The sequence below is a fragment of the Amphiprion ocellaris genome, chromosome 19 (genome assembly GCF_022539595.1).
Source record: "Amphiprion ocellaris isolate individual 3 ecotype Okinawa chromosome 19, ASM2253959v1, whole genome shotgun sequence".
Classification (NCBI taxonomy): Eukaryota; Metazoa; Chordata; class Actinopteri; family Pomacentridae; genus Amphiprion; species Amphiprion ocellaris.
Window position 1 is genome coordinate 12153084 of NC_072784.1, and position 23756 is coordinate 12176839.

Genomic DNA, 23756 nt, shown 5'->3' on the forward strand with positions numbered 1-23756 from the left:
TCTCCACAAACATGAACTGTTTAACAACAAAATGTTCATTTGCAGAATCAGTTAAACCCTTGCATGCATGCAATGATAAAAAAATTGAATGAGAATGTTTTTAATATCGGCATATCAGTTATTGGCAAAAAAAAATCCCAATATCAGACATCTCTTATTGGAGACCATAATTTACATGTGGAAACTGCAACTCATAGATCGGGACTAGTGAGAAGCTCTTGTGTTGGCATTTACTCTTTGTAAAGTTAGTTTGAGGGTATTTCTAACACATTTTAAAGCATTGTCAGGTTTACCTAAAGGTATTATGAATTTACTTTGCTCAGGAGACGTGCTTTGTGACTTTTTTGTGTGTTTGTCTTTCTTTTCTGCTCCTTAAATACATTTAGAACAGACAGAATTGCAGTAACTCACTGTGACCACTGGATGACAGCGAACACTCAGGAGTGAATCACATGAAACCCTACAGTGTTTAGTTACTTTTTCATTTAGAGGAGTCACTGGTGTACGGAGGCAAATTCTAGACATTTTTGTGGGGTTATTTATCTGGTGAAAGTAAGCAAATACAAAAACACACAGCCTGCTGCTTCTTTCACTCTGATAAGGAATACAAATAACCCTCCTTGGTGCACACTGAAGTGCTCATAGGCCCACCATGCATTTACAAAGTAAATATAATAAACATTACAACAATTTGAATAAACTAACAGGCAAAAATTAGATAAATAACTGACAAAGTGTCCCAGTCAAATAAATACACACATAAACGAACCGAACCATCTAAAACAGCTGCATGAGAAGCATAAATCTGAACAATGACGCCATTTACAATGTTACTTTTTAAAAATTGTTTAGCAACTGTTATGGAATATGTCATTTTCATACACAATATTTCAGTGTGATAAGCAATATTCCAAATTTCATGTCCAAATTTTTCATTGCCATGTGCAATTTTGCTTTACTGCTTGTATTACTGGTATCATTGCAAGTGTCACTTCTTACATTTAGTCCTATTTTAGACTTAGACTTGGATGACTTTATCAATCCCCAGGGAAATTAAGTTGGTACAGTGGTATGGATATTCAGCAAAGGGGTGAACAATGAGACACAGAATGCTAGGGTATGAAATGAAAGTAAAATAAAATAAAAATAAAAATATCGAAAGTAGAAAAAAAATCAACAGAAGAGTTTTCATTGATTTTCTATAAGGCACTGCACTCGCAAACGAATTTTCTTTGAGCTTATTAACGTCCGATCTGATCTGATCCAATCCAACCGTGAACAGAGATTGTGCAGCATTTTAAGAGACCACCCTGCCACAACAAACAACACCGGAAGCTGCGCACAAACGCATATAATTAGTATTTTCCTAGAAACTGGTGAGTTTCTGTAACTTCAAGTACAGACTTAAAACTTCTGGAAACGTCAGTGCCTTCTTTTAACACCACCTCCTGCTGATTTAGAGGCGTATTTAATCTCCAAACACTCATTGATTTGAGCCGTGATTGTCGGAGCGCAGCAGTGAACATCTTGCTGCGGTTCTTCATCTTTGAGCGGTCAGCCCGGAAGACTGTCCAGGCGACGATGTTGCGGTAAAACAAGTGAGTTAAATGCTTTCGATTTCTGTTTTATTCAGCAATTGTCTGTGGTTTTAGGTGGCACATATTGCTCTCTTGCTTGCCGCTACTTGCTGTCGTAGGTTACCTACATCAAAATGTTTGTTTTCGTGCTTATTCACTGTGCTAGCAAGTGGAACTAACTTGTTTGAAGGTAAGTTAGCGGCTTTAAGCTAATATACCTGGGTAGCTAGCAGCAGTAGCAACTAATTAGCTAATTAATACCTGGTGTGAGCTTGTTTACAACGTTTAAGTGAGTCTAGACAGCGATTCTGGTTGTTGTTTTGCTCCTGTTTTGCTGTTTTTAACCACTAGTCGACAGAGTTAGCATGCTAGCACATACCTAACTCCAGCAGCGTTGTTTGTTTTTTAGCAGAAGTGAGTGTTAAAGGAGTCATGGGGTCTATAGTTTATCAGGGTCTGCAAAGATTTAACGACAGTCTGGTCGATCATAATAATAAGTGCGCTGTGTGCATGTGGAGATAATTGAAGCTCACCCAGTGATTGTGATTCACAGGGGTAACAATGGTCCAGTCGTCTGACCCTAGAAACAGTCTTTCTGCCAAAATCTGATCTCACACTGCAAGAATCTTTCAATAAATGATTCACTGCTTTAGCATTTTCAGGAGGCACATTGTCTGGCTTAATTAATCTGTAAATCACAGTCGTGCATTAAGTTAAAATCCTGCATCATGAGGCAAAACAAGTAGTCCTTCTTGAAAATATTAAATGCACTTCTGACAGCTTGACGAAAAAAGTGTTTATGTAGAAAAAGGCAATAAGCTAACAATTCTGCCTTATGAACTGTTTATCCAAACCACAGTGAGGGTAGGAAAGTCATGAGACTCTAGAAGTAGTGAGCGAGAGTTATTCTCTGCTGTTTTTTTCTGTTTCCAACTTTGCTGCCGCACATGCACGGAGCAGAACAGTGTTCACTTTGATTTAAGTGCATGAAAGGGAAAGAATGTAACAAAACTTGCTCACAATACACCGTGTTTCCTAGAACAAATGTTTCCATATATCTTATTAAAACATACTGGCCAAAAAGATGTTGTAATCTGAATACTCTATATAAGTTGTTATATCTGCTCTAGAATGATGCTGTCGTATCATATGGAAAAAAAGTATTGTAGGCTTATCTTAGGAATCTGGATTTTAAGCTTTCTGTTTCTGTTTCTCAAATCAGAAGTGTCTAAACCTGTTTTTATAAGTGTCTGCTGTAGCATGGCTGACATTTATTATTTAACACAGTCTTAACAAACGTTTTCTGGGTGCTTTCTGCTCCTGTCACAATTTTAACTCACTGTGTGACTTCATTTTTACTGCAATATAAAATCCTGCACTTTTATGAAAACAACACTATGATGACTATAAGGAGAGAGAACTCAGAAATGTTTTCTGTGCAGAATGACACCATTGTCATGTCATAAATCAAAAATAATAACTTCTATAGTTATAGTTTCTATAGTTACTTCTTTTAGTTAATGAATCCTGGAGTCAACAGTGTTTTTTCCAGATGATCACAGGTGTTAACACTGGGATAAAATGGTTATAACGTATGCGATAGAAGATACTTATTTTACTGTTTGCATTGTTTATTAATTACCAAACTTGTTTCCTGTTTGTTCTGTGGAAACAATGCCAGCGGTTTTTCCAAAAAGTCCCTGAATTTTGCTTATGTGACTAATAACTTCTCAGTTGTGTTGTGGTGCAGAATTTTTTTTTTTTACAGAATTCGGCTCATGCAAACAGTTTATTTTTGTCAAATTTTTAACGTAGACATGTAGAAAAAAGTGATTTTGATTAAATATCACAACCTTCAGCTTAGATTTGTTTATTTTTTCAGCTAAACATGCAATACATTCAAGGACAGTAAGCTTCTGGCCCTGATAAATGGTGTAATTTTGGTGGTTTATGTAAAAGCAATATGCTCTTCAAATTGAGTTAGTATGCTTTTACATCCTGGTTTGTGCGGAAACACAAGCCTTGTGATAAAAAGCCAACGTTCTCCTGGTTGCAGGTGGAGTTTCCTGTCCAGCAGCAGGAATGCCAGGTGGAGAGTACGGGGAGCTCGGGGGCAGCATCCCTGCCATCGCCTCCCTCAACGCCTCCTACTCCACATCGCTGTCCATCCCTTCGCCATACATGCTGGTGCCACCTGCAGAGCGAAAGGTCATCTCCGATGTCCGCCGCACCTTCTGCCTCTTCGTCACGTTCGACCTCCTCTTCATCTCGCTTCTCTGGATTATCGAGCTGAACGTGAGTGTTGATTTCGAGGACGTTAAGAGATGTGGCTGATTCTTTCTTACCTACAGCAGAAATGGTTAGGACTCACTTTGAATCCATTCTGTCGTCCTCCAGATCTCCAGCACAATCTGGGACAGCTTGGAAAATGAGGTCGTCCATTACAACTTCAGGTCTTCCTTCTTCGACATCTTTGTAAGTGGGTCAATGCTACTTTGTGCATGTTTCATTTGAGTTAAGCGTTGAATAGGGGTTGACCAATATGAATTATTAATAATCAAGATGATCAGTAACTGATATACATTTGCAGTATATGAAAAAAAGTCTTGGTGGTAAAATTCCAAATAACAAACAAACTCCGACGCAAAACTTCATTGTAATGCCTGTGTCTAATTAAATTTTACATGTTCAATTACAGATAGAGCTTTCAGCATTTATTTTGCAGTGTTAATTGCCAATCGGATCATCCCACAGAGACCACAGATTGACAACCACATATAGAAAAGAGTGGCTGCATCAGAAAACAAAGTAGCATGATTTTGAATGAATTAAATTTATTGGAAATCAGTTAAAAATGCAGATAACTGGAAAAAAGGCTGAATATCAGACCTGATAATCGACCAAACCTATAATCAATCTAACACTAATGTTGAGTGACTGTTTTAAAACTGGTTAGTACTAGCATGTCGCAAAGTGCTTGCTGTCGTTGAATGTTTTAGATTTCACTCTATAAGACGATCAAGTCAAGTCTAAATCTAAGTATGCTAAGTGTTGACTAGAAAATCTTGGTCGACTGAAATTGTACCTACTCCTTAACCAATCGGTTGGTCGCAGGGAAAGAAAATGTGCAAGTTATTAGTAAGTGAACTCAGTTGTTGAGGCTGAAATGAGATCTATCTATACCTGCTAGCAATATTTCCTTAAAAGAATTATAAATAAATGTAAAAAGCTTGTATATGCAGCATATACTAAACCATTTTAACTAGATTGTTTTACACTGAAATGACTGCACCGGTTTATATTCTTATCATTTCTAAAAAAAGAAACTATGTCAGCTGTTGATCCCAGCACAAGAACTATTCAGGAGTGTAACAAGGAGAATACAAGTTAGCTACTGTTGTTAAGCTGTGATACACAAACTGCTGTTTGCAGAGTTTGTACGTCTGCTTGAACAAATTGCAGCTAAACTGAAGACCTCTTTGACGTGGTTTCAGTTAATTTGGAGCCGACTCTGAGTACAAGCAGTTAAATAACTTACATTTAGCAGTCTACATTAGGTTTGGCAAGTTTAAAGTTGTAAAAAATAATGAGTTAATCCTGGAAAGCTGTTGAAGTGGTGCTTTCCTCCTTGTGATAATCACACCAGAGATTGTCCAGCTAATGAGAATTGGGTCAGATGAAAACAAGTCAACCAACCAGTTAACTTGGACACTATATAAATGTAATTTACTGGAAGTGAATTTCATCTTCACATTCTGTTTTGCCGACTTACATTGTTCTATTGTCTGCATTGTGTTGTCTAAATGGGTCATACAACTGCATTTATCAGCAGAAGACAGGCAACTGTTTCCAATGTCAACACACTGAGTCTCTTTTTCTGCTTCTTCCTTCTCATCTCAGCTCCTCGCCTTGTTTCGTTTCCTGTGTCTGCAAGTTGGTTATGCTGCCTTTCGGTTGAAGCACTGGTGGGTCATCGCGGTGAGTCATCTTGCTTACAGTAAAGCTCTGAAATACAGTAAAATCTCATAATTCAATTAGAGGATATTATGTATAGCTGGGATTTATTAGTTTTTTTGCTCTGCAGGTTACAACACTGGTGACCAGCGTCTTCCTCGTTGTTAAGGTCATCGTGTCTAATGTGAGTGTCCTGATTCTGCTGCTCTCACGCTTTCACACTGGTTCAGCATATCAGTTGTTACCACTTCAGCTTTTTTACTTCTGCATTCGTGAAAGTAATCTGCTTTGTGGTACTGATAAGATTTTTACGGCTTTATGCAGCAGGAACAAACAAACAAACGCTCCTTTCTCCACATTTTGACCTCTGCTGCTTTCAAATAGCTCAATTAACATTTTGCATTCAACAATAAGGAAGTAAACCAACTTGCAATGCTACTTTTGTAGAAGTTTTTACAGTAAAAATGGTCCTTTAATGGTACCATGGTTTCTCTCTCCCAGCAGCTCCTGTCCCAGAATGCCTTTGGCTACGTTCTACCCATCACCTCGTTCGTGGTGGCCTGGTTGGAAACCTGGTTCCTTGACTTCAAGGTTCTCACTCAGGAGGCCGACGATGAAAGAGGTGAGATAAAAGTGTCTGACATGTTCAAAAACGACAAATAAATCTCTGTTTTGTTGGTAACCGTTGGTCTGTTTTGACCTCAGCCTACTTGGCGGCGGTGAACGCAGCCTGCGAACGGGCCCCGATGATCTACCCTCGAGCTGTTTCAGACGGACAATTCTACTCTCCACCTGAATCCGTCGCAGGTGAGAGTCTCTAATTAATTCTTTTTCATCCAGCCTTAAGCACAGTCTGTGTGTGTCTTAACCTCTGAACCCCAGGCAGTTTCTGAGTGTTTGAATGCATTTTACCTCACTGTGGGCTCATTTTTCTCTGCAACATAAAGTCATAGTCCGTTAGAATGACATTTTGTCACATGATTGTTGGTCACACTTGAGTCACTAATGCTAGAGTGGTCAAGAATTTTTTGTTTTTACAAAATTTGGTTGAGAAAACAGTTTATTTTTGGTGAATTTTTAAATTAAACGTAAAAATGAAGTTTTTTCATCGAAAATATCATGACTTTAAGCTTAGAATGAATTGATTTTCTGGATGGCAAGGCATGCCACTGATGAGCAGTTTAAGGAACATGGGAAAGTTGATAGTCCAACAGTTGTTTATGTTTTGACAGTTTGTGGCTCTGATAAATGGTGTCATTTTGATGATTTCTTTTAAAGCTAACATGTCTGTCAAACCTGCCAGTGAGTCTAGGGCCCAAATGGTTTAAAAAAAAAAAATTGTCTAGATTGACTGAAATTAAACTGAAATATTGTGATAAATTTCAACTATATTGCCTAGTCTTATTGTCACCTCTTGCATTATTTCAGTAATTGACATTGCAAATTGCTTTACGGTTGTGCTTAGTAGAACAGAGTGTCTTTGCTTTTTACACAATATGCTTTGAACACATTGTTAGTTTTTGCAGAATTTTAAATTAGACATGTAGAATGAAGGGGTTTTGATAAAATATCATGATTTTTAAGCTTAGAATTGATTTCTCGATGGATCGGCACGTCACAAATGTTTGGGGGCCTTTGGAGAGTTGAAAAGAGAATTGATTCTTTTTGATTTCATGAAAACATGCCTTTCAAACCTGGTAGGTTTTGGAGTTCAGATGGTTAATTTAGGACCATAGGTATCATATTGTGGTTCAGTAATAATGTTAATATCAATTGTGGGAGCCTTGACGGATCAAGTAAGATCTATTATCTACTTCCACCACCGACTACAAGAGTATAAATACTATGAGTAACTAAACTACTGTAATATATGATATACAAGTCTGTTATCTGTGGTGGAAATCTGTCAGCAAACAACACAACTCTTGGTTGATCTTTTAGTGTTTTATTCAAATTTTGCAAATGAGAAAACACCTCCCCTTTATACTTGTAAACTAGAACTCCACACGCCTTTCCTGCATAGTCTGGCACAAACTTGTTCTTTCTCATCTTTGTCCTGACTTCAAAAACAGGTTCTGGTCACCTTGAACCCAGAAACAGCCCAAGATGTTTCCCTTGAAAGATGAGAAAAGTGTTCAAGTGTGATGACACTTTATGGTTTTCTACTGAAAGCTGAGCAAATTCACATAATAGTTGTATTTTCCAACACCAGTCATATATTTTGTAGAGGTTGACATGAAAGTTTAGATAATCTAATCCCATCTACTGTTTTAGAAAAATAATCTGAACAGCAAAAAGATAAGAAAATAGCATTTCTCCTGCAACATAGTCCCATTTGAATGTTGTAGAAGGAAACTCAGACGTATGTTAACGTAAATTATTAGAATTACACAATGCTGTCACTTTAAATAATCAATCTTATGTATTTCATGTCTGAAGAGGGGTGTAAGCGACCTCGTCCTATCCAGTATGTTTCCTGTTTGAGCCCCATATTGAGTCTTATCCCTGAACTTGTGTCTGCAGGGTCTGACGAGGATCTGGACGAGGAGGGACTCGGTCGCAAAGCCGTCACTGCTCAGGTACCTGCATCAGGAGTCTTTAAAATCAGCCCTGCTAGCTGCTTTTCTAGCTTCCTCTTCACGGTTTCCTCCTCTGGCCCTTGCTTTAGGAGAAGGAGTACGTCAGACAGGGCCGCGAGGCGATGTCGGTGGTCGAACAGATCCTCACCCAGGAGGAAAACTGGAAGTTCGAAAAGAACAGCGTAAGTACACGACACTTTTTACATGCTGCCACATGGAAACAGCATCAGGAGGCATCAGTTTCATAGCTATGCTGATGAACCACAGCTGTACATCATTGAATCTCCTTTAAATGTATTTTAGATATGAAATTATGAAGCACGGAGAGCTTTCTGCAGCTCTGTCTGGATGAAAACATAAGGCTTGGTCATCAGTCGTGAAACTCAGGAAGCTAATGTGAAACTGCAGCATTAAAAACAACAACAAAGACAGCATTTTATCCTTTGAAGAACATCTCTCTCATAGACACTACTGCATGTTTTTGTTACCTGCGGCATTGTAGTGCTCCCGTTTCTAGAATGAATATCTGCTTCAGCTGCTTCAAAACTCAGCTCCAGAAAAAGACCAACTCATTCTACCAATTTTAAAGGCTCTGCACTGACTGTTTGTCTCTTTTAGAACGGATTTTGGAACTTTAGCGGATGTGTTATCCTCCTTTGAACCCTGAGGTCTTTTAGTAATGGACAAAAGCCCACAGAGAATGCAGCCTTTTGTCATTATAGCCCTCTCCTCACATTGCTTTTATTGCCTTTTTATTACTATTTTTCTCATCTCTCCCTCTGGAATGGCTGCAGGGTTAAAAACACTTTAGCTGACACGACTAAACATCACTTAGAGTCCACTGTGCCCCATCATAAAGGCTCAAATTTTGTTTTTAGGTCATATATGTCTAATATTTTACAGATTTTAGTTTAAATCAGTACAGCTGTCTACACTGTAGTAGCATTTTTTGCATCATAGATGTTTTTGTAGGGTGTCCAGTGAAAATCAAAGCGTTAAACTGCCTAGTATATAGTTCATGCAGCTGACCTCCTGCTGTATGTAATATGAGAGTTTGATAGTGACTTGATAAATCTGAAAGCGATAGAAATCAGTGCTGTTTCATTCAAGACATATCAGTGTTTGTGTCAAATGATAAAGTATAAACTCCACCAGTTTCTCCACCAGAGAGCACTGAGAGACAAATTTATTTACTGCAAAGTATGAATTTTACCATATATCTGAGTCATGTCTTTGTTGCAGCTTTGATTAAATCTTTTGCATATAAACAACAAAGCAGATATTCATTCAGGTATTTACTAGACTAGCAGGTTTGTTAGCAACTTGGAAACAGATCCAAGCTGCAATGAAACTCGGCATGCAACATTTTTCTCCACAGGGGTGGTTTCAGTTTATCTATAGGTCAGCGTTTAATGTCAATAAAGTAAATATGAGCTACTATATTTATTTACCAAAGAAAAACCTTAGTACTCTCGTTTTATTGTTTGACTGAAATGGTGCGAAACGGTCTCCTGATCCTGACTGTTTTTGTCTGATGACAGGACATGGGAGATTCTGTGTACACTCTGGAGATTCCCTACCACGGAAAGACTTTCATTCTCAAGGTACAAAAATTCCTCCGATTATTCAGTGTCTCAACATAACATAGCGTGTTCCAGAAGTGACTCAGAAGTGTCATGTTTCAACTCATGAGACTAAATTTTGTCATATTGTTTAGACGGGTTATGTAATAGCTGATGTTTGTGCGTTGATACAGATTTTGTTGGCGTGTTTAGCCTCTCTGGACAGATTTATTTTACTACATCTGCCACATTAAATCAACTGCTTAGCACTCTGCCATAACGGAATTACATGTATTCTTGCAGCTGCATGTATTTTAACCACCTCTAGAGGGAGCAGTGGTGAAATAATGTGTGTTAAATGGAATTAGAAACCAGTGAGACTTTTTTAAAGGATTTCACACATTAAAGGCTGTTAGAGGAGGTTTCTTTATTCAGTGATTGTAACTGCATCTTGTGGGTTTAATGCTGGAGATGATAAACCAGGCCGACACAAAACCATCACAGCAGTCACAGATTAACTTTGTGTTGTTGACACACTTCTGCTGCGTTTATAAGTTATTGATGACTCTGACCTCGACCTACAGACATACTTAGGTTATTGCGAAACCTATTTCAGTCTTGTTTTTTTCCTGTCTGGAATGTGCTTGGCATTGGTCTTGCATATTATGCAAGTGACGTGTGAGTTATGTGCCCTGGTGGGCATTTCTTTCCTCATTAACCCTTTGCAGTGCCAAATTATTTGCTAAAAATGTTCGCATAACACCTCAGTTTTATTGAGTGTAATTTCGGTCAATACAGATGAGTATTGTTATTTTTTTTTAACCTTCTGAACCTCAAAACCCACCAGCAAGTTTACAAGGCATGTTATCTTTGAAATAATTGCCATAATTACACAATTTGTCAGAGCTACAAACCGGAAAAACCTAGAAAACTATTAAATTTTCAACTTTTGAATGGTCCTTGAACTGTTCATCTAAGACTTGCTTTTCCATCAGGAAAGTTAACAAAATCTTAGCTCAAAATCAAGATATTTCATAGAAATCTGTTTTTCTCTACGTGACTTATTGATAAATTTACCAAAAATGTACTTTTTGTTGATATCACATTCTGTAAAATCCCCAAAATTCTGCCATCAGTGGCACAGCTGCGACCTGAAGTTGCATGAGGTTGTCCAAGTGTCCACAGGAGATACCGACCCTAGAATGAAGTTGTGGCTCCGCATGCTATAGATATTTAAACGTTTACAGCCTCTACAAACTCTGTGTTTTCACAATACTCTGTATAGCAGCTCTGACCATGCTGAATGTATCTTCCAACCACTTCCTATTTTATTTTCCTCAAAATTTCCCACTTGTTGGCTAAATTTTAACCTTTGATTTTGGTTGTTTTTTTCTGGGTGAAACCATATATTATGTATGTTCAAAAAAACTTTGGAAAGTTGAATATCTGCCAGTTCTTTCTGTGTTTACAATTTCTGGTTCTGATAAATGGTGTAGTCTTTTATTGATTTATTCATGTTTTTTTTTCTAATGACTGAATACAGATTTGACTGATTGGATAATATAATATATTGAGCTGCAGTCATCATAGAGTGCATGGAAACTCCTGAACTATAGTTATGTGTGTAAACATTAGTCCAGCAGTCCAGTAAGTCTTTGAACAATGGACTCCTTGTTAAGATGTGGAAGTAAATTCTGTATAACATGACAAGGGAGTTTCCAGCAGGACTGTAACCATAAAGACATGCTGGCTTTCAAACAGCCATTACAGGTAAAAACTTCCAGAGTCGTGACCTGAACAACAGAGAAAAAAACAGTTCTGGTAATCGTAGTATCATCTCTGATAAACACGATGGGGAAATAGATCAAGGTGTTTTGTACTAAATGCATATTTGGCACATTTCCTACTTCTTTTCTGTTTTTTGCAGGTCATACCGGACTTTCCAGATAAACTTACAGCCTTGTTTTGTGTTTTTTCAGGCCTTAATGCAGTGTCCTGCTGAGCTCGTGTATCAGGAAGTGATTCTTCAGCCAGAGAAGATGGTTCAGTGGAACAAAACTGTTTCTGTCTGCCAGGTGACAAGACTTTCTGCCACTTTTTGGACAGTTTTCTCAGTTAAATTGCGCTCTGCTAAATCTTCCCATTGCTTTGTGCCTCAGATCCTTCAGAGGATCGATGACAACACTCTGGTGTCATATGATGTTTCCTCTGGTGCAGCAGGCGGAGTTGTGTCTGCGAGGTACGCCAGCAACTCCGTTCAATATGTGGCTTTCTCTGACTGTCATCTTTCCTTCTGGTCTTGTCTTTATCTCTTCTTTCTGAGGACTTCAGGTCTGAAATAAGGTAAATTGACTCCTGGATTGATTTTCTTCCTTTAGGGACTTTGTTAACGTTCGGCGAGTGGAGCGCAAACGAGACTGTTACCTGTCTGCTGGCATGGCAACCGACCATGACGCCAAGCCTCCGTGCGGCCGCTATGTCAGGTCAGGCCATGCCTCCAGCTGGACCTCCTGTCACCGATCCAGTAAATTAGAGCATCATATCGATCTGATAAAGGGCAGTTGTGTTGGTTTAACTTCCTGTCTTCGCTTTTATTGCTGCTCTCAGGGGAGAAAATGGACCTGGAGGATTTGTGGTCCTCAAATCCAGCAGCAACCCGTCCATCTGCACCTTCATCTGGGTCCTCAACACAGACTTGAAGGTGAGAAAATACATGCTGCAGTTACTTTTTATAGAACATTGTTATGAAAATTGCTCAAATTTGAATAATCAGCATTTAGTAAAGAAAGGGGTTGTTGCAGCTGCAAGTAGTGACAGAATGCATAAAATTTAAATGGTAATAGACCAAATGGAATCAAATATAATTACAGGTTTCATGTGTGAGGTGTGACCAAAAAATTCAGTGGAGTCTGTTTTAAAAAAAAAAGCAAAACACTGCACCTGATTTACATTTAGCTGTGATCTCCTTTTAAAATAAACTTTTTGTGCAGCGATACTTTGCTCCTAAAACTTCCTGGAAGTTCCCCTCAAGCACCATCTTAAGTGTTTGACAGATTCCCTCCACCAAAATGCCCAACCTTCGACTTGAATTTCATTTTTGGAGAAGTTGCACTGATCTAAAGCTGTTGATTCGGACAGACGAAGAGCCACAGTTGTCATGACCACAAAAACACATGCATTTTAACTGCACGTTGCCATGATGGCGCACCCAGTTGTTGTTGTTTGCGTTGATTGTCCTTCAGGAAGTTACAGTAGACAGGGCTTCAGACTGCGAACAGAACTGTCACATATGCTGCTGCTTTTTGAGAGTATGCGAGTTAAAATTTCATGTGGTCGCTTTTGTGAAAGTGCCCAATGATCATTAGGATCATTTGATCATCTGCCTGATGAGAGAAGCAATCCAGTCTGCTGGTCTGCAGGTACATTCTGAGGCAGTTAAACGTAGTTGATTACATTTGGTATTGCCGATGAATGCAATGCAGGAGCTAAAAAATTCAACAGATGTTAACAGCAATTACAGCTTTGGCTTCCCACAATAAATGAACAAGATCAACTGTGGTATTGGTGTTTAAAATGTGCTCCGTATGTAGAAAAGAAAGGCCACACCGTAATGGCCAAAGACGCTCGGCTTCCACTTGAGCAAATGTGACATTAGTGTCAATATGACAAATGTTCAGGAAGTGAGAAGTTTAGCCAGCACCCAATTTATTGTAGTCATGTTAGGAAAAGACTGGAGACAAAATTAATGTATTTTCAGATTAAAATCAGGGCTCCAGACTAACTTTTTTTCCTAAGAGCACAGTGGCCCCAGTGGCACAACAGAAACAGTCACTTAACTTTTTGATCAAACTCAATTCACTTCAATTCAATTCAATTTTATTTATATAGTGCCAATTACAGGTCAGATTGTCTCAAGATGCTTTACAGAACCCATAAGCCTGAACCCCCAGAGCAAGCCCTGAGGCGACAGTGGCAAGAAAAACACCCTTTTAATGGGAAGAAACCTTGAGCAGAACCCAGCTCTTTATGTGGGGCCCCATCTGCTGTTGGCCGGCGGGTTGAAAGGGACAGAAGAGGTAGAGGGGGAACAAGGAACATATAACACACAATTGGACACATGCATGATAAGATAGATGATACATACAAAGCACAAGCCAACATGAAACAGATTCATAGTTCATTGTTATGGAGTACGGCTCTGGCATTAAATATACTACATATGTAGCTAGTAGTAAAACTCAAACAGTGTGTAGATGAACATATCGTCAGTATAGATAACAAGTATGAGCATAATGACACTACAAAATTAGGCTTTTTGCATCAAGCGAAACATGCATTTATAGTAGTTAAAGAAGGCAGACAACATTTAACGCTGGTATGTTGTGTCTCATCAGGGCCGCCTGCCTCGCTACCTCATCCACCAGAGTCTGGCCGCCACCATGTTTGAATTCATGTCGCATTTACGCCAACGTATCGCCGACCTGCGTCCCTCTCTGCGCTCCCACCACCACCCCCGCCACCACCACCATGTTTAAAGAGATTTTAAACAGTGCCGCAGCCGGTTGGGAAGTGTCACTACTGGTTTTTTTTTAGTTTTGGTTTTGGTTTTGGATGCTCGAAAACGGCCGCTTGATGCTTCCTCAGCTGAAGGGAAGAGACGACTGCACTCCTCGGAGCAGGAGACGTGACACATTTCAGACAAGAAGAGACGAGGAATCCTAAAAGACTTTCCTCCTTATCGTGAAACTACACTTTTTAAAAGCGAGATCACGTGCATATTTTCGCGTTGGACCTGTATCTGTTTTGCGGTGAGAACTTTATTGAAGACTTGGATGAAAATGGAGCCACTTCTGACTGCAGCATCTGTCTGAATCGTTTCAAAAAAAAAACTGCACGTCCGAAGCAGCTGTTTCTCTGAGCCTTATCTCGCTGCCACCGATCTGCTGCTTTTCCATTTAGATTATTACGTATTCTTGAGTTTTCACTGCACCCGCCCTGCCCACACTTCACAGCCATATTTTAATTTGAATGGGTAAAAGCTGTAACCACACTGTTTATTCTCCTCTACTACACTGTGATGGATGGAGGAGGCGCTCTGCTGTCTGATCACCACTGGAGGAAGACACCACTGAGCCTCACAGTGAAAAAAGCGTCTGGTTTGAGGCCTCGGTGCAAAAATCTACCATTTAACCAAGTATTACTGTGGGTTTTAAATACTGCTTTGTTTTGCACTTTGGGATCAGACAGAAGATCGAACCAGGACGCACATTAGCCTGATGATTATGTTCATAAATTAGGACGCGGTTTGCTTCAAAAAGCTCTCTTTTGTGCCAGTAACCTCAAGTGGCCTTGTGGTAAAATAGCTGAGCTCATTATTTGTCATCAAACGCTATTACTGTACTGATGTAATTACCATTATCTCCAACACTGGCCCCCAATCAGGCCCTGCCATGCTTCTCCGAATGAAGTTTTGGTTTCATTTCTTCCATTTATGGAGCCTTTCATAGTTTAAATCATGCCTCCAGCTTAGGTTTTGTATTAAATTCTGCATATCAGCGCAATGTACCTCAAGAAAATCATGGTTTATAAACGCAAAGTGGTTCAAATTACTGTAGAGACAGTCGGCCTTTCTTGTGCTTTCCAAGAGAACTCGGTTCATTCTTTAAAGGACCGTGTTTTAGCTGCGAAATCCACATGGCCTTGAGGAATTTTTCCTGTGGATTTTTTGTCTTCATTAAGCCCAAAACACACAGATAACCAGGATCATTTATCAGGACTGATTTTATCTACTCACTGTACAGAAGGAATGTCGGATGAAAATAACTAATGATATCAATAGTTCTGTGCCTTTATCGCATTAACATTACACATCAGCCTTTTCTTTTGCTTTATTACATGCTCTTAAATCTGTGCTTAAAGCCTTGAAATGAAGGTGTTCTACATGCATATGAAGCCTGCTTAGAGTTTTTAAGTTACCGTTTTCTTTAGTAGTTTTTGAGTGTAAGTCATTCGTCACATGTTAATTTAAAGCCATCACCACTGACCAACAGTTTTTACTGAGTCTTAACCAGTGTCTTATGTCTAATAAAAAATGAATTTACAGTGTCACAGATTTAGCTTCATTACTCTAAATTTCTTGTATCTGCAGTGTACATCGCAGACATTCATCACCTTTTGCACTCATGCAGTCCCACACCATCACACTCCCACCTCCGTGCTTCACTGTCAGGACTGTGCATTCACTGTGGTAGTCCTGATCAGGTTCAGCCATGTGGTACTCTATATCTGAGCTGAACAATTTTATCTTGGTCTCTTCTCACTAAAGAATGTTCTTCCAACATTCATCAGGCATCTTTTCATGTTCTTTGGCAAAGTTTCATCTCGCAATTTTACACCAAACAGAAAGCAGGGGGCATTTTTCTTGGACGTCATTTGTAGAAGTTGACCTTCACGCTGTGTCGGCTTCACAGAAACTCTTATTTCTATTGTTGACTGCTGTGCCAAATCTGAAGCAGTTTTCACAGCTAGATTGTGAAAGTAGTTCACTGTCTGTGGATTCATTTTAGGAGGATGGATGCTGCAGCCATGATTAGTGGTACTATAGCTCTTTCTATGCATTCTGATAAGTCTGAAGCAGCTGCCGTCTGTTTTTTACAGCTAGATTATGAAAATGGTTCACTGTCCGTGGCGTCATTGTAGGAGGACGACCACTGCAGCCGTGATTAGTGGTACTACGGCTCCTTCTGTACCTCCTGATTACTGCTGCAACTGTGTTTCTCTTGATTTTTAGTTGATTGTCTTGCATCTTTGTGAAGTCTCACAATCTGATTCTTCTGGCAGTTCTTGTCCATGTGGAGCCATGTTGCAGACCTGATGATAGATATAGCCCGTTGGTCCAAACTGACAAAGTCCTTCTGTTCACATCTAGTTCAAGGACCATGTTTACGCATTTTTAACAACTGGAAATCACAGGTGTGCTCAGTTAAGTTTCAGTGATTTTAGGTTTTCTAACCTGTGTGTTAGCGATCACAGCTGTATTCACTTTTGTTGCGTCAAGTTTCAACTCTGGAGTCTCCTGAAGTAGTTTTTGGTTGTTTGTTTGTGGAAATACTCGTCTGTTGAGCTTAGATATAAGCTCCATTTATCAGAGCCAGAAACTATATAAACAGAAAAAAAGCATCTGATTTTCAACTTTGTGGAGCTCCTTGAACAAATTGTTTGACATTTAACTGGTATTTCATAAGAGTGTGCTCACTTCAGTTATATAATTTTTTTTGTTGTAAAACCTTTTTTTTTTTTCTCCTCCACTGACTCAGCCACACTGAATGACTCTTAGTTAACAATTCACAGCGGTTTCTACACTCGTACTTTCCTGCATTGAATCATGGGAGCATTTATGTCATGAACAGTAAGACCCTGTGACTCGCAGGCTTGGTCACATGCGTGACGGCCATACTGCTGCAAAAGAAAGCTACAACTGAACTCCTTAGAGCTAAGCTAGCTGCTGGAGGCCACGTCATGCTATCCCATACTTTCACGATGATTCAGCAGACTTTTCCCTCAGAGACAAACATGAAAGCTTCTGAAGATTGTTGTTCACACATTAATACAGATTCACAATTCAGTAACCACAATAACCGCGGAATGAAATGAAATAATCCTTGAATCAATCCAGCCATGGTGGATTGGGTACGGGGTTTCTAATTAGACTCGCTGTTATCGAGGAGATGTGTTGTCCTGGGGGCTAAACACAATACTTAAAACAAGGGAAAGAGCAGCTCACATGATTGTGCTGTGACTGTCTTCTGAGACGATGGGCGTGTGAATATGAGTTTTTTATAATCGATGAGAAAGCGTTCGGTTCACTGCCTTCATTGTCCTCCATGCACAGCTGATGAGAAGCTCCAGTTTCTGGGCTTGCATCTGCCTGAGCTTCTCAGGCCCTGGAGGACGAACCTCTGCTGGACGTGGAGAGGAAAATGGGAAGCTGAAAATTACTTTTTGCAACTTTTATTTGTTTATTTGTTCCTCTTAGATCAGTTTTACCAAACCTTTCTTGAAATACGGGCTGTGAATCAGGTCCCATCTCTAAAGAATCATTGAAGATCATCATTCGAAGACACGACGAAGACCATCCAAAGAACCCGAAAACACACCTTCATTCTGGATTATCTGACATTAACACCTTAACAGATGGGTTCGGGCTTTAGGAAGTTCTGCCTGCAGTGCTGCTGCTGCTGCTGCGTCGGTGATGAAGACGACGACGACGAGAAGCAGCCTTTAGTACCGTAAGATGCTTTTAGTGCACGAGAATGTCTAGAACTTCCAGAAAATGCCTGTAACCGATGTATAAATGTGTTGTAACTGTGTTTGTTGGTCATCCACACAGTCAGGACCCTCTGGAATATTTTAACCGTGAGGTCCAGAAGCGTCGGGACGAAGAGACCAACCTGTGGAGCGAACCGGGAGACCCCAGCCACTCGGAGAGGGAGGACGACCGGGCGCTTTACCAGCTGCTGCAGGCCAGAAACAAGACCCGCATGGGATCCACGGTATGTGAGGCTCAGGATCTGGATAAAGTTGAAGGTGGAAATCAGTTACATGCACTGACAGGTAACGCCGACTGATGCAAAGAGATGATTACATAAGAGGTGTGATGTTAAATAAGTGCAAAAGGTAGTCGTCATTGGTCAGATTGTCCAGTGAGAACACAGCAGGAACTTTTCTTACGAATGAAAGGAATATTGATTTTAACCCCCTGAACACCAAAATGGCTCTTTAAAAGAAAGCCACACCATTTATCAGAGCCAGAAACAAAAAAATTTTAAAAAAGAAACATTTATCGAACAAATTATGTGTGATGTGCAGCTTTGTTCAAGAAAATAAAGTTCATTTACGCTTACAATGAAACATGTAATAAATGTGCAAATTGTTTTAGTTGAAGAAATAAGGAGCCAAAATTGCTGATAGATACAATGAAAGTGCAAATTGATTGATGCTTACTAAAAAAGGTGCAAAATTGCTGTTACTTACCCTAAACAGAATAATTTTAAAAAGTTTAAGTCCATTGTAAAGGCATGATATTTTATCAAAATCTCTTCATTCTACATGTTTTAGTGTAAAAATTCACCAAAAATACATCATTCTTGCAAAGAAGATTCTGCAAAAAAACAAAAATTCTGCTGTTTTTGGTACAACTGCAAAGCTTTTTGTGACTCAATTGTGACCAACAGTCGTGTGACAAAAATTGAGCGATTTTTTTTTTTCGGCTGCACTGCAGGCAGTGTTTCCATAGAGCACAGAGGGAACGACAAGAGATGGCGAGGAAAATAGAATTAAAAAAAAAAAAAAAAAATACAGCATGGCTCAAAAACAGTAAACAGAGGAGCAAGTTGTGGAAGATACATTCAGCATGGTGAAACGTCTTTTTTATGTTCAGAGCAGTGTGAAAAACGCCATATTTGTAAAAACATATGTAGTAAAATGTCTGACTTTTTGTCAGTTTGGGGTAACTACATTCCACAAAAAAAAAATAAAATCTGCTGCTGCTTTTGGTGCAAAAAAGCTTCACAGTTGGTGCAATTGTGAAGCTTTTTGTGACTCAATTGTGACCAACAGTCATGTGACAAAAATTGAGAGATTTTTTTGGCTGAGCTGCAGGCAGCGTTTCCATACAGCAAAGAGGAGAGATTGCGAGGAAAATAGAATAAAATTTTAAAAAATGCAGCATGGCTCAAAAGCAACATTTAGCAGATAAAATCGTAAGTTATAAAGTATCTATTGTACATGGAGTCAGTACTTTTTTGTCCAGTATTGCTATCACCTGTGGGCAAAGTGATTAAAATGCTGAGTCCGAGTTTTTTCTGTTTTTGTAAAATGATGAATCAAAAAAATTCAATTTTGTTTTAGGGATTTTTAAAAATGATCTATGACATTCTAACTGCACAGAAGAGAGTTGTGAATCCTTTCTACTTTTAGTCATGTTTGTTCTGTTTTACATAGAGGTGCAGGACTTTGTATTGCAGTGAAAAATCAGCCCACGGTGAGTAAAAACGTGGGTTCAGAAGGTTAACGCTCCTTTTTCTAATTCAGGGTTATCGTCGTCTGAGCGTCGACATCGAGGCCATGAGAGACACACGGCGAGAAGTCCGAGACAAATGGAAGACCATCCTGGAGAACTTAGGTGAGTCCGGACAGGTCAGACGTCCGACTGGTTCTGAACTTCGGACGGTGACGTCGCTCTCCGTCTCTTCCAGGCTTCATGGCCGAGGCTGACACCCTGCTGAACGTGTCCGCCGGCGCCTCACACGACCGGATGCGGAACGCCACGGCAGCACGTTCCATGCTGCAGACCCTGCACTCGGAGACGTCCCTCTTCAGCAGCAGAGAGCCGCCGCCGGAGAGATATCTGTTCATCCTGGTGAGGAGGGAGTGTCAGGGGCAACTGCAGCAGCCTTGAACTCTGAGCTGAACCCTGAAATAGCACATTTCACCCTCTGACCTGCAGTTCAGGGTCAAACACACGCCCTGGGAAGCAGATTTTACAGGCTGAAAGGTGCAAGGGACAAATTTGGCCAGTAAAGCTCATATAATAATAGATCGCCACAGCTGTTTGACTCCACTTACAAATACTGAATGTCATTTATTTGCCTGGATTTTGCCTTCACAATGACATATTCTTCAATTTGGATGGACCAGAATAATGTGCAAAGCTGGTGGAGGTACTTTTATAGTCCAGTGGTTCCATATCGGCTTCACAAAATAAATCTGAGGGGATCATAAGTTAAAAGAACAGGAAAAAAGAAGCGAATCTGTGTTTGTTTTTTTCACTTTTCTCTTCTTTTTAGCTACAAATGCTCAAACACAGTGCAAAAATGTCTTTTAACTGTACAGTTAAACATAAAAAAACAGTTTAGTGCTATTTTACAGATTTCCCCAGTTCTGTCATATTACAGATTAACTGTATAAACAAAAAAACTGTAAATAATTAATTTACAAGTGGTAATTAGTTCTTTTACAACATTTAACTGTAAAAATACATGATTTTACAGCATTTCAATCAACAAAATGTATCATTATTTTTACTGCTATTGATGTTATTTGAAAGAAAAAAAATCTGTATAATAAGGATTTAAAAATGGTTAAAAAAATGTTCAGCTATTGTTTTACATATTTTCCCAGATGTGTTAAATTACAGATAGTAACTAGTAAAATTACAGAGAAAAAGCTTTCATTTAAATGCTGACTGTAAATAATAATTCTATAATATAATTTTAAAATGTTCTAATTTGTTGCCTTTACAGTTTTGAACACTTAACTGCAAAATTACACTGTATTTACTGTATGTAAATGTAGAAAAAAAGCACATTATTTTACAGATATTTGTTGTCGTTTGAAAGAAAGATTATGTATATTAAGATTTTAGGGTTTAAAATAGTAAAAAAAAAAAAAAATTTAAATGCTAGTTTACAGATTTTTCCTGTTTTGACACATTATAGATGATAAATACCCCAAATCATCAGAAAAAAATATGCATATATACTACATTTTGACTTAAAACTATAAATAATGTTAGGAATCTGTATTTTTACAAATAGCAATTTGTTCTCTTACAATGTATGACCATTAAGTTACAGTTTTACTGTATTTAAATCAGCTTAAAATATCACTATTTTACAGATATTTGCTGTTATTCTAATCATTTTTACAGTTTTTTTTTTTTTTTAATTTTGCAGTATTGTTGGCATCATTGCTGCCAGATTTTAACTGAATTTGTTTTTACATTGCAATCACTTTTAGACTTGCGTATCTCTAGCTTTAACTTCAGGGTTGCTGTACTTCATTGTTTAAGCAGCACCATTCTTTTTTATCTCTCCTTTTTTCCTTCAAAGGATTGTTTTCAGTTCACCAATTTGCACTTTATGGTGCAACAGAAAGAATTTATTCTCCTTTAACACTGATATTCTGACTTCCTTCTCTCTTCTCCGATGTGTACGTAAATCAACAACAACAAAACCTCATTTTCCAGACACTTGTCACTGAAAGTATAATTAAAACTATTACATTTACATGCTACAAGTGAATGTTGGAAATCTGGATTTTTACAAATTAGTTTTTCTATAACGTGTGTCCATAAAATAATGCTTTTTTTAAACAGATATTTTCCATAATTTGAAAGAAAAATTAATATTAAGGACCTAACAATGGCAAGTCATTATTGGTAATTGTTATAATCAAATGTGATTTATTTGTATCATGCACAGTTAAAAATGAAAATGTAATTTTTTGGAACAATTTTCTGCTTTTCTTAATAGATTTTTTTTCTTTTTTTCTTTTACAGATAATATCTAGTAAAATAATGTTAAAAAGTATAAATTTACATGTAAATTGTTTTTTTTAACAGTTTTTGAAAAGAACAGTATTCCACCTTTTTTAAATGTGTTTTTTTCTGGCACCCTTTTCATTTTTTCCAGATTTTATCCCCTTTACAACTCCAACTTACACATACTTAGTGCCATTCTTTCTACGCATACTGACAAAACTGAACTTTGGTGCTACTTTCAGGGTAGATATGTGCCAGGAAAAGACTAAGTGGTATTATTTTGTACCATCTTTTTGTTTTTAACCTTTTTTGTACTCTTCCTGCCATGTTTATTTTCCTGTTTCCTTTTTGCTTCCTCAGTTAATCCTCTTCCAGTCCTTCATTGCACAAACCCAGATTAGCTTTTCTTTTTGCTGTTTTATGTGTTCCCTGCCAAGTCAGTAAGTTGTAGGTCAAATTTCCTTTCTTTCCTCCCTCAAAGGATTGTTTTCAGTCTAGTACTTTGCCCACATTCTGACTTCTTTCTCTCTGATCTCCAAAGGATCGCCTCCTGTACCTCGATATCGCAGAAGACTTCTTGGCGAAGGCGAAGCGTTTCTACCCTCCGAGGGACGACTCGGACGAGGACACGCCGGGCCTGGCCATCAACCTGCCGCTGCTGCTGGCCCGGGTGGAGGCCATGAACGGAGGAGGCGAAGAGGACGAGAGCGAGAGAGACGACGGGAACATGACTGATTGATTGTAGCTCCTGCAGCGACACCAGACGGCAGGCAGGAGGCAGCGGTCGCTCTGCCGCCTCCAAGCATCTGTAGATGCTCCAAGTTTCTCCTTTTCCTCCCCACAGCTTCAGTCCTTCCTGTTTCCTCTGGTTTCAAATCCAAAAGGGGTTCATTGGGTTTCCAGATTTGCAGATGTGTTTGTGTTCCTTGTTCATTGTTTGTCTGCTGCAAACCTCCAGGGTTCAGATGTTCTCCTGAGCGGGGCCACTCTTTATTTTCATCCTGTGATTATCAGCCTCATTTGATCACACGATCCGTAGCGAATAAATAACAAAGCGTTTGTGTCGTTTTAAAATCTGCATTCGGCCTCAAATTCTTCCAAAAAAAAAGAAACAGTACGTCGAGCCTTTAAACCATTCGGACATGTGGCTGAGTTGACTTTTCAGGCGAGCAGAGATTTTCTGGAAAATGTGAAAGTTGTGCACGTGTTTGTGGAAGTTTGTGTGTGAAAATGAAATAAAGTCCCGGCCTGAAGGGTTTTTTTGTCACGTGTTGCTGCTGCATGTCAAGAAGTGATGCTAAAATTACACAGCTGACAAGGAATAAATGAGTGTCTGTGAAGGAAACTTCTGCAGTGTTGAATTTAAGATTACTTTGGCACAGGAGCAGGTTTTATTTAAAAATGGACTTTAGGGATGTTCTGGCTCCTTCACGTGGCCCAGCGGATGTGTTCTCATGGCTCCGGTCTACTAATCCTGTTCTGGTGCAGCCTGTCCGGCAGCTCAGCGTCCCTCTGGGAACAGACCGGGTTGCAACATGGCTGGTGGTGACGGTGTTTTTGGTGATCAGCTGTTTGTTGTTGTTGTTGTTATGTAAGAGGGACACTGCACATGCTAGAACAGCCTGATGGAGACACATAAATAGCTGCAAACACTCGACGCCACTGTGCAGATATGAAGAGAAATGATGTCCAGGGTTCAGTAGGAAGTTCACTTTCCCTCAGATTCTCCGAAGTGATAATAAAGCACTTTGTTTCCGGCTAA

General features: G+C 39.1%; 2 protein-coding genes across 4 annotated transcripts; both read left to right on the forward strand.

Annotated features, from left to right (window-relative positions):
* Positions 1–1398: 1398 nt before the first annotated feature.
* stard3 (StAR-related lipid transfer (START) domain containing 3) lies at positions 1399–15780 on the forward strand. Of its 3 annotated transcripts, none has more exons than XM_023294238.3 (15): positions 1399–1598; positions 3634–3872; positions 3975–4052; positions 5478–5555; positions 5662–5715; positions 6033–6153; positions 6237–6338; positions 8055–8110; positions 8200–8292; positions 9652–9714; positions 11652–11747; positions 11832–11911; positions 12051–12155; positions 12280–12373; positions 14067–15780. In XM_023294238.3, exons 2-15 carry the CDS (start codon positions 3660–3662, stop codon positions 14205–14207), a joined length of 1374 nt encoding a protein of 457 aa, XP_023150006.2. In that variant the 5' UTR covers positions 1399–1598; positions 3634–3659; the 3' UTR covers positions 14208–15780. The 3 variants fall into 3 exon arrangements, with proteins under 3 accessions (XP_023150006.2, XP_023150008.2, XP_023150007.2); XM_023294240.3 differs by having other exon boundaries at positions 1403–1598; positions 6036–6153; XM_023294239.3 differs by lacking the exon at positions 1399–1598 and adding an exon at positions 1624–1767.
* A 146-nt stretch (positions 15781–15926) lies between these two features.
* Positions 15927–23756, forward strand: mreg (melanoregulin). Its single transcript, XM_023294248.3, has 5 exons — positions 15927–17960; positions 18062–18224; positions 19765–19855; positions 19929–20092; positions 22536–23756. The coding sequence occupies exons 1-5, from the start codon at positions 17866–17868 to the stop codon at positions 22731–22733; spliced, it is 711 nt and encodes a 236-aa protein (XP_023150016.1). The 5' UTR covers positions 15927–17865; the 3' UTR covers positions 22734–23756.